Source organism: Staurois parvus, unplaced genomic scaffold (assembly GCF_062004578.1).
Source record: "Staurois parvus isolate SC_StPar_1 unplaced genomic scaffold, SC_StPar_1.0 ptg003507l, whole genome shotgun sequence".
In the NCBI taxonomy this organism is placed as follows: Eukaryota; Metazoa; Chordata; class Amphibia; order Anura; family Ranidae; genus Staurois; species Staurois parvus.
The window spans coordinates 17,986-34,503 of record NW_028321303.1 but is presented as its reverse complement, the minus strand read 5'-3'; the positions used below and the strand labels follow the sequence as shown (position 1 = coordinate 34,503).

The window sequence follows — 16,518 nt, the reverse complement described above, 5'->3', positions numbered from 1 at the left end:
TGCCTTCAGTGCTGGTCACATGTCCTATGGTGCTGCGATTTCTGACGAGGGGGAGGGGGGAGGGGGGGGGGGTCAGGGTATAGATTGGTTAATTCCATCCTTTAACATTAAAAGTCCTACCATTTTGGCTTGTGAATTTTATATCACTTTATGAGCCGTTGCCCAGCCCATGCAATTCAGGTGACAAGGGGTCTTCCACCTTCCTCCCCCAAATCCCCTTCCCCCACTCTCCCCACCAACACACCTACAATTGGCAGACCCCAGTTCTGGCAACCAAGGAGAAGCAGAATCACTCCCTGAGACTGTACTCGGTCCTGGCGATTGTGACCTTCCGACTGTCTCGGTCTCTCAGCCAAGCTCAGCCATACCCAGTAGGGTTGGTGTTGTCACCCGCTGCGGAGGAGATGCAGGAGGGGAGCACTTGTAGAAGGCATGTGCAATGGGGATGCCGCCTGCGTGGGTAAGGGACGGTCCCTTGGAGAAGACCTGCAATTCCATGACAGAGGATGCTTTAAGGTTTTAAAAATGAGCCAAACCCACATGGTCTGCAAGAAGAAACATCGGCCATCCTAGTCCTGGTATAAAAGTAAAAACCAACATGTCCCATCATCCTCCAGCGCTCTCAAGCCATAACATGTATGATCAACAATCTTCTCACATGTGAACCGTATGAAGGAAGCTCAGCTGATCAGGACAATGGGCCACCAACTTGTCTGTTCCTCTCAGATGACTCAAGTCTGTCAGCTGGAAATCCGACATATCGGCATGGAATGAAGAAGAAAGGTCAATGTCTGGTAACCGCTTGGTGTCCTCATCGGGGTGCCTCCCATATCTTTGCCAATTGCAGTTTTGAAGTTGTCAAGGCTGCCATCTAGCCATACAGTCAGATTACACTTCACGTTTTCCGAGAACGTTGTCATCATACAGACGATGTTTAGTAGGGTTGCACTGATCCTGATCATGGATTCCTCTGCGGTGCGATCTGAGCCCTTACAAAAATGGATGAACTCATTTTGTATGGCCCAAACCTCACTGTACCCACATGAAAACCGCATGCGATTTGGATAGGAATCACTATTTCTGAAAAACAAAAAACCCCACGTGATTCTTTGCAGTGCGATTTGAGCAAGTTCATTTTGTACGGGTTCAAATCACACTGCAAAAGGCATTGGAGCATGTGCCGGAGTACGGTGCCACCCAAAGGTTCAGCCTCCATTACATACGGCCGCAGACATGCTTTACCTGAGTTTCTGGTTTTGCTGCTTATCGGGGTCCTGGGCAACCAGCGCAATGATCTTCTCCCCCCGAGGAAGGTTCTCCAACACCTCCTGCCGGCTGACAGCAGGAACAAAGAACGGGGCCTCGTTCACATCCTCCACGTTGACCGTGACTGTGGCTGTTGATGTCGGCAAGGGGACGGTGAACGGGTCCTGGTTCTCCACGGTGATCTGCAGCACAAACTGCTTCCGGGTCTCAAAGTCCAAACCCTACAAAACAGAGAAAGATGGAAATACAGATACATGGCCACATGGTTTTCCATGCCGGTGGTGCCAGCTGCCTGGAGGTGTTCCTGAACAGCCATGCTGGGCGTCACTGAAGTCTACATTCTGACCTAAATTACATGGTTCTCCAACGTCTCCACCCGTCCTATATTCCAGACAGCTGACGTCACCTTCTTAAAGAACTGACAAATTGGACTGAAAACTACAGCAGTCGTACACCAGAGGTGGCCCCAGACTCCAGCGATTCCGGCAATGAGAGATACTGGAGAGTTGAGAGATTCGCATTGGGAAGACGGTCATGGTATTGTATGTCCGCCGTTCCAGCACATGGGATGTTAAAACGCAGCAGAAGGGCACCAAAAGGCCAGAGGCGCGAGAGAGTCAGGCGAGAGTCAGAAGACGAGATGGAACAATGGGGATTTCTGTACAGAGAGCTGTGAGAACAGAGGAACCGGTACCAGACCCGACCAACACCGAACATCCGGCCCAGTGCAAAAATCGGCTTAAAAAAAAACAAAAAACAAAAACACAATACTAAACCCAATACATTTCCTCAACACATGCAGATTGAGGATGTGATGCCTTAACCCCCCCCCCCACCACTACCCCCCTGAGGGGCCAACATATACCCCACCCTCCATTGCAACCTTCCCAGTACCCCTGCCCCCCAAAACCTTTCCTGGTGATGACCTGATATGAACCCCTTTCTGCCCAGCATACGTATACAAACATCCGGGGCGGGAAGGACTTTTATCAGGAGTATGGCTGCAGCACTATCCCGGTATCTTTAACTCCTCGCCCACCAGACACTGCCGCCCCCCTCCCCGCCCACCGGGCACTGCCGCCCCCCTGCCTGCCGCCCCCCCTTCCCTGCCCACCGGGCACTGCCGCCCCCCCTTCCCTGCCCACCGGGCACTGCCGCCCCCCCTTCCCTGCCCAGGCCAATTTACAGCTTTCAGTGTTGTTGCACTTTGAATGACAATTGCGCGGTCATGCAACACTGTAGCCATAGGAAATTTGTAGAATTTTTGGATGGTATTTAAATCGCTGCCAGGGGGGATTATTTTTTTGGGGGAAAAAAAAAAAAAAAAAAACAACAACACACAGAATTTTAAAAAAGTCGGTTTCTATTATACAATTTTGTAAACAGGTAATTTTTCTCCTTCACTGATATGCGTTGCGGGGGCAGTGATCATCGCCCTGATTGGTTCCGATCGTCCTGACAATTGCCGGTTCTCGGCAGTACTTTCACATTGACAATGTGGGGAAAGTGCAGCCAACAACCGGCAACTGCATTTACCGGTGATCAGGGTGTCATTGGACACGGCTGATCATGTGGTAAAAAGGCCGCTGTGATTGGCATTGTACCACATCATGTGATCAGCTGTGTCTGTAGGACAGAGCGATCACCAGGTGTGCGCCCCCCGTGGGTGCGTGCGGGAGGACGTTATATGGCGCCCTCCCAGAACTGGACAACTGCGCTGTAGCCGTCTATAGCATGGGGTTGGCAAGTGGTTACAGCCTGTGATTGGCTAGCATGAGTGATCCAAATAGCTTTACAGCAATCACTTTAAAAGTCGCCCAAGAAATTGCACAGTCCTATGAAATGGTCACCAATCTTGAGATGTTTAGTAAAATAGGATGCTGGGTAAATGTTTACCAAACAAATATCTGGTAATTGGTTTGTGAAAAGCAAAATTTATTAAAAAAAAACAAACAAAAAAAACAAAAAAAACCACTGACATTGTGTACAAACATCTGCACAAATATTTTGATAAAAAAAAAAAAACAAAAACCCCAAACTGCAACAGACACCATTTTATTTTCCAGGACCTCCGCTTTCAGAAAGTATCAAATTTGGGAATTTTAAGTAATTTTCTAGCAATGCAAAGAAAAATGTAAAAACACAAAGAAAAAAACCAACACAAAAAAAGAAGCTCAGATTTGAATACATGGGAGAACGGTCCGGATTGCTCTGGTAGGCAGGCAGTTCAATGGGGTTTGGTGTACTTGGTCCTCATTACCCAAATCACAGTCCTCAAATAGGTGACAAAAGCAGTTACTGTCCCAACATCTACTGACCTTGGCTGTAGTGAGGATGCCGTCGTTGGTATCCGGGTCAGTGGTAATGGAGAAGAAGCTGGCCTCTGGGCCCCTAATCTTGTAAACGGCTCGCCAAGCGGGAGAATTCATGTCATCCGCATCCGTTACCGACAGTCGTTGAACCTCGAAGCCCACTTCATTTTCTGGCACCTGGGCCGTGTACTGCGACAAGAATGAGGAACCATCAGGAACCAAACAAGTCAAGAGGATTCTAAAGAGAAACTTCAACCAAACATTTAAAAATAGAACAAAAAAAAACTTGGACAGCTTGGAGAAGGGTTAGAAAATGTCTGTCCCCATTGGGGAAGTCTCCCTCTTCCTTCTCTCACTTCCTTTTATTTCACTTTTATTTTTACTTTTATTTCACTTCCTTTTAGTGAAAAGATAGCAGAAAGAAGGCGGCAATAAAACTAAAAAAAAAAAAAATGTTCCACATCTTCTCCACTCAAAGGTCTGGCTGCAGTTCTACTTAAAATAGTTCCCCATCCAGGAGCGGACTGACAACTCATGGGGCCCCTGGCCAATAGGGGATCATGGGGCCAGTGTCCTTGCCCAAACTCAAAAAAGCCTATGGGGAGGAAAAAAACAAAAAAAAACAAAAGAGAGGGTACCAGGGGCATCTTATGGGGCCCCCTACAGACCCCGGGCCCTTGGGCAGTGCCCAAGTTTCCAAATGGCCAGTCCGCCCCTGTCCCCATCAGGAGAGTAAGAGTGCCAAGACTGAACGTTTACATCAGTTCTACTACATCCGGGCACTGAAGCTACACCCATTAAAATACGCAGTGCCTGCCTTGGATGTAGGTCCAGGAGTCAGGGATGGGGTCTTCCATAACCACAGACATGGGGGGAGGGGGGGGGGGGGGTTCTGCTATATGACAATGTCCCATTCAATTGTACACACATTTATTGGCAGTCTCAAGCATTTTGTTCTGAGGAACTATTCCCATCAGTAGAAGTGGGAATGGAGTCAGAATGATTTTTCTCTCTGGCTTTCCCAGTTCTTTCACCTGGTGATCCTGTCCATGACACTTCCTTTCCAAGGGTGACAACACACTCCAGTGTAGAAGAGCAGGGTTGTCACTCTAGAACAGAAAAGGAAACTATAGAGAGTCCTAAAACCTCTCTAAAACAGCTCATTGATTGAGGTGGGGGGGGGGGGGGGCCCATGTAGTCCGAACCAGTAGAAGAGCTACTGGAGCTCAAACTGCTGAAAAAAGTGAATTCTGGTTTTGATAGAAAGGTGTGAGAACACAGAGCATTGCAGCTTGTTGTGTATGAGGCTGGGTAGCCACAGCCCACTCAGGATGCCCATGCTGACCCGTATCCAAAGCCAAAGGTGCCTACAATGGGTATGTGAGCATCAAAACTGGACCACGGAGCAATGGAAGGTGGCCTGATCTGATGAATTCAAGAATGGTTTGGAGGAACACAATGGAGGTTGAGGTATCAACTTGGCCTCCAAATTCTCCATCCAATGGAGCATCTGTGGGATGTGCTGGAAGAAAGTCTGATCCAAGGTGGACCCACCTCCCAACTTACAGGACCTAAAGGATCTGCTACTGACATGGTACCCACAATTCAAAGCTCTCCTCTACCTCCATGCATTAGACAAACCACAGCCTAGCAACTTCCAAAATTGCCATATTATACATAGCAGGAAGTGTTGATGCGCTTGGCTAAGATACCACAGCATACCTTCAGAGGTCTAAGGGTGTCCATGCGTGGCCAGGTTATGGTGGGTGGTTGGGACTTTGTTAGTGTATACCTCAAAACACTTTCAATAGTAATAAACAGACCAAAAGGAACAAATCAGGTCATAGTAAGGGTTTGTATACATTAGGAAGAGTCACGTCTATTTTGGATCTACTTTAGTCCAGTCACCATTTTTGGTCAAACAAAGGACAGCTTGTACCCCTGAACTCCTTGTAATACCTTGACAGGATCGAATACTGGTGCGTTATCATTGGAGTCCGTGATCTGGATTACGGCTGTTGCAGTAGTTGTCAGACCCTGGCCATCCATATCTGCCGCCTGAACTAACAGGGTATATTCTGGAACTTTCTGGAGAAAAAAAAAAAAAAAAAAGTTGACAATGAGCTGAAAAGTTTAGTTGACCAGTTTTCTTGCTCCAGTAGCAGAGTGAAGCCAAGGGCATGATGGGAAGTCCCTGGGCCACAGAATGTTCTCTGGATACCCAAGGCTGGGAAAGAACGCCGTTCATGCTCAGGAAATACGATGAACTCACCTCTCGGTCCAATCCAGCTGCAATGACGCTGATCAGCCCAGACTCGCTGTTGATGGTAAAAATCCCCGGCACTGGCTCCTCAGGGGTTTGCTTTAGAATGGAATAGCCAAGTATAGCGTTTGCGGTTGTGGGGTCGTCAGCATCCGTGGCGGTCACATTCATCACAGGAGTACCTGGTATAAGAGAGCCTAGAAGTGAATATCTCGCCTAGAATGGAGGACACTTTCCACTTTAAGAGCCTCAGAGGTTTACCACCCTTTAGTCCTACAAAAAAAGTTAGCAGAATTTTTATTTTGTAAACTGGAAAGTGTGAGAATTCTGAATACCATTTACAAATGGACTCCTAGGTGTCTTTCCTGGAAGGCAAATACGGACAGAAACCTTACAGGCCTACATATGGGTTCCAAACCGTCGTTGATTCATACCTTACTGAACCCAGAGGGTTAGCGTGCCAACCAGACAACCAGCATCATCTACAGAAAGGGATGGATGGTAGAAAGCCAACAATGTGGGGGATAGAGGTCAACCAGGAAGGTCATCAACCCACAAAATTCATTGTATTATCACAGAAACAGGACGTCCAAGTGTGGCCCACCAGGTATAATGAATGTACATATACAACTTAAACATTTTTATTGTAACACTAAAACATAAAATTGTCCAAATAGATTTTTATTAAAAAAAAAAAAGTAACTTGTCTATTGAGTCTATGCGTTTCGCAGATGCTGCCCTTCAGGACTCTACTGCAAAAAGATAAATGTTACTATCAGTCTTAATCTATAAATTGAAAAAATATACAAATTCAAAAACAGGAAAATCAGAAACAAGCCATACGAGTACAGATTGTGTAATATAAACCATTTACCGATCGTGTCAATACCTGTCTGAGGAAAAGGAAAAAAAATTAAAATACGTTAAAAATGTATGAATTTAATATTTAATTTTGTTTCCCTTTCCTCGGGCAGGTATTGTCAGTACTACATAAATCTACTGACATTCTGTACTCCCGGCTCGTTTGACGATTTTCTTGTTTGAATTTGTAGAAGGAAATATTTGTTTCGAGTTTCAAGACTGATATGTAACATTTGTTCTCTTTGAAAGTCCCGAAGAAGTGGAGTATCCATGAAACGCACTCAATAGGACAAAGTTACTTGGACAATTTCCTTGTCTTTTATTCATTGGATCGTCGTATTATATGTACGTTACATCTGGTGGGCCATGCTTGAACCATTCAACGTGTGCTAATCCAATGGATAGATGGATATTGGACCCCAAACATCTCCTTAGAAAGGTTTACATTGACCTTCAATAATGCCCCATTGCAGCTCGTCTGTAGAAAAGCAAAATCTAGAACAGAAGAACTCTGCTGGGAATGCCAACTCACCTGGCTGGACACCTTCCCTCACAAACCCCCGGAATACTTCCTGTGTAAACTGGGGTTTGTTGTCATTCTGATCAAGGACGTTGACCGTGATATTCATGGGATCTTCCACCTGCTGACCATTCTCCGAGACCGCATGAGAATACAGCTGCATCACAAAAGAAGACCGTTACGTATCGGTCACGGAGATTCCACAAGCAATGGTGCCGTCCATTGTCACGTTCTACCAGCCAGACATTGTATTCATCCGGAGGATACTCACGTCGTAGATGGCATATGTCTCTCGGTCCAAGGGGCCAGTCACCAGCAGCCAGCCAGTCTCCTTCTCTATGGTGAACACGCCCACTGGAGGAGTGTCCGCACCCTGCCCGGTGATGCTGTAGAATATCTTCACGTTTTTATTGGATTTAATCTGGGTGGAAAAAAATAAAAAAAAAAGTTTAAAAAAATGTTACACCCACAGTTGATCCATATGAAGGCAACCCCCCCCCCCCCCCCAGCAAAGTACGATCCGATTTGCTCCTGCAGGGAAAATATTCCTTCCTGATCCCCTGAGAGCCAATCGGATATTCCCGGGATCACTAATCGGATATTCCCGGGATCACTAATCGGATATTCCCGGGATCACTAATCGGATATTCCCGGGATCACTAATCGGATATTCCCGGGATCACTAATCGGATATTCCCGGGATCACTAATCGGATATTCCCGGGATCACTAATCGGATATTCCCGGGATCACTAATCGGATATTCCCGGGATCACTAATCGGATATTCCCGGGATCACTAATCGGATATTCCCGGGATCACTAATCGGATATTCCCGGGATCACTAATCGGATATTCCCGGGATCACTAATCGGATATTCCCGGGATCACTAATCGGATATTCCCGGGATCACTAATCGGATATTCCCGGGATCACTAATCGGATATTCCCGGGATCACTAATCGGATATTCCCGGGATCACTAATCGGATATTCCCGGGATCACTAATCGGATATTCCCGGGATCACTAATCGGATATTCCCGGGATCACTAATCGGATATTCCCGGGATCACTAATCGGATATTCCCGGGATCACTAATCGGATATTCCCGGGATCACTAATCGGATATTCCCGGGATCACTAATCGGATATTCCCGGGATCACTAATCGGATATTCCCGGGATCACTAATCGGATATTCCCCGGGATCACTAATCGGATATTCCCGGGATCACTAATCGGATATTCCCGGGATCACTAATCGGATATTCCCGGGATCACTAATCGGATATTCCCGGGATCACTAATCGGATATTCCCGGGATCACTAATCGGATATTCCCGGGATCACTAATCGGATATTCCCGGGATCACTAATCGGATATTCCCGGGATCACTAATCGGATATTCCCGGGATCACTAATCGGATATTCCCGGGATCACCTTTCCCTATAAATGTTATATCCAGTTATATTCTGTGTATCCAAGAAAGAATCCAGGACTTTCCTACAGCAATCCACTGAGCTGGCCACACCCACCTCTGGAGGGAGTCTATTCCACATTCTCAGCTCTTACTGTGAAGAAACCTTTCCTCTCGGAAAGCTCTTGGATGTATGGCCAATGCTCTATGGAACTTGAGAAGATTTGTATCAACCCAAACTGCCCAATACAAAATGGCAGTCACTCTTTTTTGATCCAACTTTTACTGGTTTTTGACTTCCTAAAAAGGCTTCGCAAGACTGGAAAAAGTCCCCCCCCCCCCCCAAACACCTGTACATAGATCTCCTGTTCTGCCCATTCTCTACTAGGAATGTCAGGTTTTTTTTGTTTTTTAATTCATCCCAAAAATTTGTCCAGCTATGTACAAAAAAATAAAAAAAAGTTTATATTTTGTATATCTAAAGCCAAAGTTTTCTTTCCCTCATTTCAGATAGAATAGGAAAGGTTAAAATCCAAGAGGCTTTTTTTGGCCATCTGTGCTCCACTGGACAGCTTCCCTTCACTTCCTGTCCCATAGAAAGAAGAGGAAGTGAAATGTCTTTCCAATGTAGAGACAGAAGCAGTTTTATAAAGTTGTGCCAGAGAGTATGTATGTATGTATGTATGTATGTATGTATGTATGTATGTATGTATGTATGTATGTATAATATATATTATATATAGTGCCCCCCCATTGGAAGATTTCTCCTCCACCCGTTTACACCAGGTGACAGGAATCTCCAGGACAAAGCAGGCGATCTCCCCAAGGGGGCACTAGAGAAAGATGACCCAAACCAGGCTGTGGCGTTAGACTAGGTTCACACCTCTGCAGGTAGCCGTTGATGCATTTTGCGGGGTCCCCTCCCCCCTCCTAAAGACGCAATGCATTACAAAGGTGTGTGGTCATGCAGGAGAAACCAGCAAAAAACGCATCGAAACAAGCACTGCATATTCTGTGTTTCTGCTGCGTTTCCATTGAAAAAAATGGAACCAAACAACCTGCTGAAGGAAAAACCCGTTACAAAAGCCGCACCGGTGGAGAAAAAAAAAAAAAAAAATAATGCACACAGGCGTGACCATGACACATAGGAAGCCATGATAATTGGACTGTAGTGCGTTTCTGCAAACCTGACAACATATAGGTGCGAACCGGGCCTTAGACAACTGAAAACTCTGCCAAAGGGCGACTTGCTTTGGTTGGAGTGGGACCCCACATTGTAGGAATGTCCTATGAGGACCATCAAAGCAAACCTCATCAGTATCAAAGCAGCAATGGGGAAATATGGAGTCTTCATAGCCTCCGCAACCAGCAATGGGCCGAGCCTGACACTTACCTGCACCAAGCGCTTTGGGAAGGTCCCCCTGCCGTTTTCAGACACCTGGACGGGTGGGACGACCCAATCTCTCTTCCTTCTCTTCAGTCCAGCCTGCTTCTCCGGGAAGACCAGCAGCGGGTGTCTGCCTTTACGATGGTGTTTCTGCACAAAGAGTTCATTGTGAAACCTCAAATATAGAAACGGACTCCCCCCCCACAACCGGTTCCCTGCAGATATATTGGCACTACTGCCGCCATGTTGTCAGATGAAGTACCAAAGTACCACTGCGGAGATCTTACCACCCAATGCTGCCCGTTACTTGGGAAGTACAAAACGCAATTCTGCCCAAAGCCAAATACCTCTCTAGATTTGTGGAGCCTCTTGATGGTAACAATCGTGGAGTATTTATTCCCCTGTGAATCCCACGTTGTGGCCGGGAACTTTATTTCGTGCCCATGAAGCTTGACGTGTCGTTTTGGGATCAAGCTGCCATCCTCTGTCACCAAGAACCGAGGGTCTCCCACATCGTATCTGCTGTGCTTTCGTGTCGCACAGTCTATAAAATCCACTGGAAGGGAAAAAAACACAAAAAAACACTTAAATTGTGCAAATTATTGTAAACAAAAAATGCTGCATCAAAAAAAGGGTCCAGGCTGGTTTATACCCACAATAGCCATCATAAAGCAACTGGCTGCCCAATTGGCACCCTTACCAAAAGGATGAACACATTTCCACCGAGAAGAGCCTACATGTAGAGATTCGGTTTTAGTTCTGCGGTCAGCCCCTGGCTTGTGAGGTGTAGATACTTCTGAAGGGAGACCTCCACGCCATCATACCCAGATCTGTTCCTCTCCAAATGGGCGTTTGTCCAGCTCCTCCAGTTGCATTCCCAAAAATGCAAATCCAGAGAGTTGGAGCCCCTCACTTGGGCAGAGAAGAGCAGATGTGCAAAGCTCACAACAGGAGGAGATCAAGAAACTCAGAAGTTGAAGGATATCCTAGCTCAGGGTTTCTCAACTAGAGTTCCTCCAGAGGTTGCTAAGGGTTCCATGAGCAATTCCTACCTCTCAGATCAGTTCCCACGGACATTCATCTTTTTAGCCTTCTATAAAGGGGGTAATTCTTCCCACTGACCATCACACAAATGTATCATGAGTTGTAGATAGTCATTTATAGCCGGGGTTCCCCGAGATCAGGAAGTTTTTTCTAACCAAAAGTGACATTGTGAGCTTTCCTAATGATACCGAATCATAGAAGAGGTTTATATAAAGTTGCTCTAGCACAAAAAAAAAAAAAAAACCCACCACATGACCCAAAAAAAAAAAAAAAAAAAAAAAAAAAAAAAAAAAAAAAAAAATAGTCAACTGAAAACCTTCATGAACCGGTTGCCATGTCGTCTACCTATAAAGTGATAATCCTTACAGTATGTGGACCACCATTTTCAGTATCACCTTCTCATTAGCCTTTTCCAGCTTCATTTATAAACATTGTGAAGCAGAATAAATAGGTGAAAGTTTTAATCCACCGTTCCTAATGTGACCTCAAAGTAGTAACGAAGGCCTCGGATAGGCTGTAATATAGTAAAGTGGCCCCACAAACAGGTTGGCACCATTTATGGTGGGGGGAGGAATCCTAAAATCTATAGGTGTGCAGTCAGTCTGGTGTGTCAGTCTAAAATATTGGGAATTCTGCACATTGATATAAGTTACAGAGCTTTATATGTGTACAACACGGGGTCCCGAGGACTCCTGAGGTTCTATGGGCATTGCTAAAACATAAAAAAAATATAGTAAAAACACAAAAAAAAGTTTTACATGAGAAGCTATGTGATGTAACCATTTGGTGGTGCAAGTTCTGCGACGCTTTGTATCACGTGACACCCAAAAAGCGACATTTGGTTGTGGTTGTAAACGGCTATCCCAGGATTAGGATATTTTTCACCTGTTTTATAGTGAAAAAAAAAATCTATTTTTTTTTTTTACCTGCTCAATGGGGGTGGGCAGGAGGGAGGACATAAGTGGACCTATCAAGTCAAGCTCTGGACTGACCCTTTAACCAGGAAATGCCGCTACGGCCAGAACTCCCAAGACTACCAGTAAGCAGCATTTTGTTTCCATAAGTGTGAGGCTCATAATTTGCAAACGTCGGCATGCTAGTAGAGAGCTTGTGAAATCTATACGGTGCCCCCCGTCTGCCAACATTCAGATCAGAACTTGTCTTTAGGAAGACTCCGGGCAGCCGGGACCATGGCTGGGAACGAGGCTCAATCTCAGGAAAATGATCTGTAGAGGACATTATAGAATATAGGTGTGCTGTGCAGCTACATACATCAGATACAAATCAGCATGGTAGACCTGATCCATGGGGGGTGGCGGTGTGGGGGGGGGGGGGGGGTATTTACTAAACTGGAGCATGCAAAATCTGAAACCAAAAAATGGAAACCAATCAGTCTCCAGGCTTCATTGAACAAGCCAAGAAAGGTAGAAGCCGATTGGCTCCCATGCAGAGCTGCACCAGATTGAGTGCTCCAGTTTCAGTAGATCTCCCCCATGGGTGTGCAGCAATCTCAGCCAACAAGATCATGTTGGTGGCACTTGTCTGGTCTGGATGTTACACAATGATAGTGCGACTAAACCGGTCTATCCTAGGAGCCGATACAGGATATGAGTGTTCAGCCGAATGACCCAACACCTAGATGGCGGGTACAGAGGGTGTGACGGAGACCATAAAATGACTGGACAATACCAGTGTGGAAGCAGAAAATTCTATCACCTCCGGGAACAGAGATGTCAAGGTAATTAGCCAATAGATTTGTTGGTTTTGTTTAACCATCAGGCCCCCTTTCCCATCCACACAAACTGGATGGGGTAATCTTCCCACTGAGCTATTGTATGGCAGCGCAGAGACTCCCCACCATCAGAACACATTGATCAGCATTGCAGGCTATAGCCAGCAGTGCTGATTGAGCAGAGAAATTCTGATAGGGCGGCTGTACAGAAGTCAATCAGTAGGTCAATCATACGTGGATTGAAATACAGCCCGTTCAGCGGGGGAAGAAATTCAATCCCTGTATGGCCGGCTTTAGAGATTGGACAACTGAACCAAGTGCATGATTGGTGGACGTTTTGGGGTATTCTAGTAATGATACAATATGGCTTCCATGATGGTCATGCTTGCTCTTCCCCCATTTGTGTTCTGGTTAGAAGCTGAGAGATTTGTACGTCAGCCATAGCTGGGGTTTAGAATATCAACACAAAAGGCTATAGACACAAAACTGGTCTCTGACCCAATTATAGAAAGAAAACTTTAAACACGCAATGCATACAACAGCATTCACTGCCACCCGTACCTGGAGAGACTATTATACAGGATTGATGGCGCCAACGGTGTCCTCAGCGCTTTACAATATAATGGGAGACAATACAGAATACAAGAGGGATAGGAGGGCCTGATCCATGGAGCTTACAATCTAGGACTACTGGCTGTGACTTTACTTAGGGCAGCTTGAACTGTCAATTCATGAAATAAGGAGGTCCCAGCAGGAAGAGTCAACAGGTTCAGTATGAACTCACAGAGCAGTTTGAGGGATTCTAGAACTGGTACTCTACTATTTTGTTACACAAAAGATAGAAGACAGAACCACATTTGGTTGCGATGTGAAACGGTTCCACTGCAGATGCAGCCACCAATGTCTGGACAAAGCCAACCTACGCCTAGAGTCCCACAACCTTGCACAGGATCAGGACAGATGTCCAGACTGGATGGAGATTACAAAAAAACCCCACACCAACAAAAATTGACCAGCATCCTAAAAAGGACAAAACAAGCCAAACACGAGGTGGTATGGAACCCTTGGCTTGGACATAGGTGGTGGCTACCACGGGAGCGTGTCAATTGGAGTACTTCTAGCCATGCATCCTCCTCCTTTCCATTCTCCGTGTCCTCTATGCAAAGTGCAAAACTGGGTGGCCACTTGGTTTTATATTATGACCACCAATGAGCTGCTGATTATCTGAATATCCAAGGTTTTCCTATGCATCTTGTGGCCAAATCCAGCCTTCTACACCAGTTTTCATGGGTGGTAGGCCCGCAAGTTAAACCCTATATTCTATTAAGGCCTTGGTTTTGTGTCAGTTTTCCCTGGTACTCTCCCTGACACCTTTGATCCAATCCCCTTTCCCCCTCCCCCACTTCAGCGCCAAAGCATTTCCAATATGAATATCAGTGTGATCGATGGGAGGCTTCATATATAGTTTTCTCCGACTTTATAGCTGCATCTGGTCTCAGGCCAGCTATGGCTGACATCTACTGTTACGTTAGCTTCTGACATTATCTGGATGTAGATCTGTCAAGTACTTTTTTTTTTAAAGCCCAACTATTGAAGCAAGAAAAACCAAGGAAAATGGGGTCTAGTCCTCAGCTGTTGGGTGTTTGGGGATCATCATTGCAGTTTATGACTCCATAATTTGATGAAACCTCCAAGTCCTGACACAGGTGGAAGGTTCTGGAATCCTCCAAATACAGAACGCTGGTAACAAACAGGAGAGGCCAGTGCAGACATGAAACGCCTGGAGGGCCAAGCAGCAGAAAATAATTCGAAGCTCCGTTCACCCTCGGGAGATTCTAATATCAGCGCTGACATTAGAAGGGTAACCTAGTAGAGCGATAGAAGTGCTTCCAGCCGGGGTGGTGGAAACGTCTGCAGACCAGGCAGCTGGTAAAGCTGGAAAGCTCCACTGTCTACAGACACATGGCAAGGGGGAAGTTGTAGAGATGATAGACGGCTTCAGGTTCTACAAGTTCTGGCACATGTTCTGTTAAACTGGTTTTCGACTGGTATATGGGTAGACAAGAAGTAAAACTGTAGAACTTTGAAGAGCTTGTTCACCTTTGATAACCTACACCACGCTTGTCATGGGGTCTCAACGTGTGCAGCTTTGAAATCTTGTGTCAAGTTAAAAAGACTCACCTCTGGGCCATTTGTGCAACACCCCACACCCGAAGCCTGGCCAAAAAAGCCCAGTGCCATTGCTAGGATGTTCACCCCCAGAACAGGAAGGCGCGTCCCCTGTCAAACCCCCAACATGCCATGCACTCTGCCTCCTCCACTTGAAATACTGCGGAGCTCATCCACTGGCCTAAAGGCTTGGAGAGCACACTGCAGATGTGGGGTTTGAACCAGAATCCTCGCTCCTGGGGTGCTGAGGGCCAGTGTCCAGCAGCAGGACAAGGCAAGGCTAGCCATTTCTGACCAGGATTCAGGAAATAAGCACGTGACCAAAAAGTAAGACTTCATATCCAAGCATTTCATAACTGCAGCGGGCTTGAACACCTTGGGACCCCAACAACAAAAACATTTTATTGAAAAGCCAAACTTTTAGGTCCAATTACCCAAGTGGATTTCCATTGACCAGAAGAGGAAAGCATTGCTTGCCTTTATTGAACACCTACAAGCTTCAGTTTATGAACTGCAAGAGAAAAACGCCACCTTACCCTAGAGGCGGGGCCACCTTACCCTAGAGGCGGGGCCACCTTACCCTAGAGGCGGGGCCACCTTACCCTAGAGGCGGGGCCACCTTACCCTAGAGGCGGGGTGTAAACACTGGCAGCCCTCCAGCTGTTGCCAACCTACAAGTTCCATGAGTTATTGCAAGGCTGACAGTCACAAGCATGACTCCCAAAGGGAGAGGCATGACTTTGTTTCATAACTGGAGGGCCGCCAGTTTGGCACCCCTGCCCTAGAGGAAGGGCCACATACCCTCAACATGCAGTCAGCCCTCGGAGCTCTTTTTGTGCATTAACTATTGCTTGGTGGACATTTTCCTTCATAAGCCGCCTGTATTGTCCACTTGAACATCTTGGCTTGAGCCAGAACCAGCAATGGCCATAGGAGGACATACATTACGCCATCACCAAGGATCTGGTGTACTTCTGTATATTGTGTCAAGCAGAAGAGAAAACTCCAAAAGGACCAGCTGATGGGGCACGTGCCGAGAATAATGAGCTGCTGAAAACACAGGAAGGCTCATGAGTAGGTCATCACCTCACCGTGGCTCCTTGTAGGGAAAAAAAAAAAAAAAAAAAAAGCCACCCAGAATAGGAGGTGCCGGCAGATAGGTAAATAATGGAACCTCTATTCACGGCAAACAAAGGTCATACTGTGCAAACACGGAGCTTCAAACGGAGCGATCCCCTCCTCCATGTACTTTGTCTTGGCATGTGTTACAGAAAGCACCAACCAACCTTTCCAGTCTTCAGACACCAATTACCTAACATTTCATTTCCTCCAGGAAGGCGAGATCATGGAGAATAAAATGGCGGCATGGAGAGGACCACAGGTTAGGATTGTAGGACTCCACATTGGTTAGTGAATGGACACAACAGATAAAGGGGGACATTATCGGGGTGCATCCCAGTCACTGGGAATGTAGTAAATACAAATACTGAAGATGGAGAATAAGTCCGGTTCCATTTGCTGCACCAGGTCTGTAGGAAAGGAAG

General features: G+C 46.2%; 1 protein-coding gene across 1 annotated transcript in view; it reads right to left on the bottom strand.

The window, feature by feature from the left end:
* Nucleotides 1–242: 242 nt before the first annotated feature.
* Nucleotides 243–16,518, bottom strand: part of LOC149427767 (EP-cadherin-like) — a 31,852-nt gene continuing 15,576 nt past the window's right edge. Inside the window, exons 3-11 of the mRNA XM_089667690.1 lie at nt 12,111–12,299; nt 10,377–10,585; nt 10,036–10,179; nt 7,494–7,643; nt 7,235–7,379; nt 5,851–6,023; nt 5,538–5,666; nt 3,585–3,767; nt 243–1,487 (exon numbers count right to left, since the gene is read on the bottom strand). Coding sequence (XP_089523816.1) covers nt 1,239–1,487; nt 3,585–3,767; nt 5,538–5,666; nt 5,851–6,023; nt 7,235–7,379; nt 7,494–7,643; nt 10,036–10,179; nt 10,377–10,585; nt 12,111–12,299 — 1,571 coding nt within the window. The 3' untranslated portion in view covers nt 243–1,238. The remainder of the gene's footprint in view (nt 1,488–3,584; nt 3,768–5,537; nt 5,667–5,850; nt 6,024–7,234; nt 7,380–7,493; nt 7,644–10,035; nt 10,180–10,376; nt 10,586–12,110; nt 12,300–16,518) is intronic.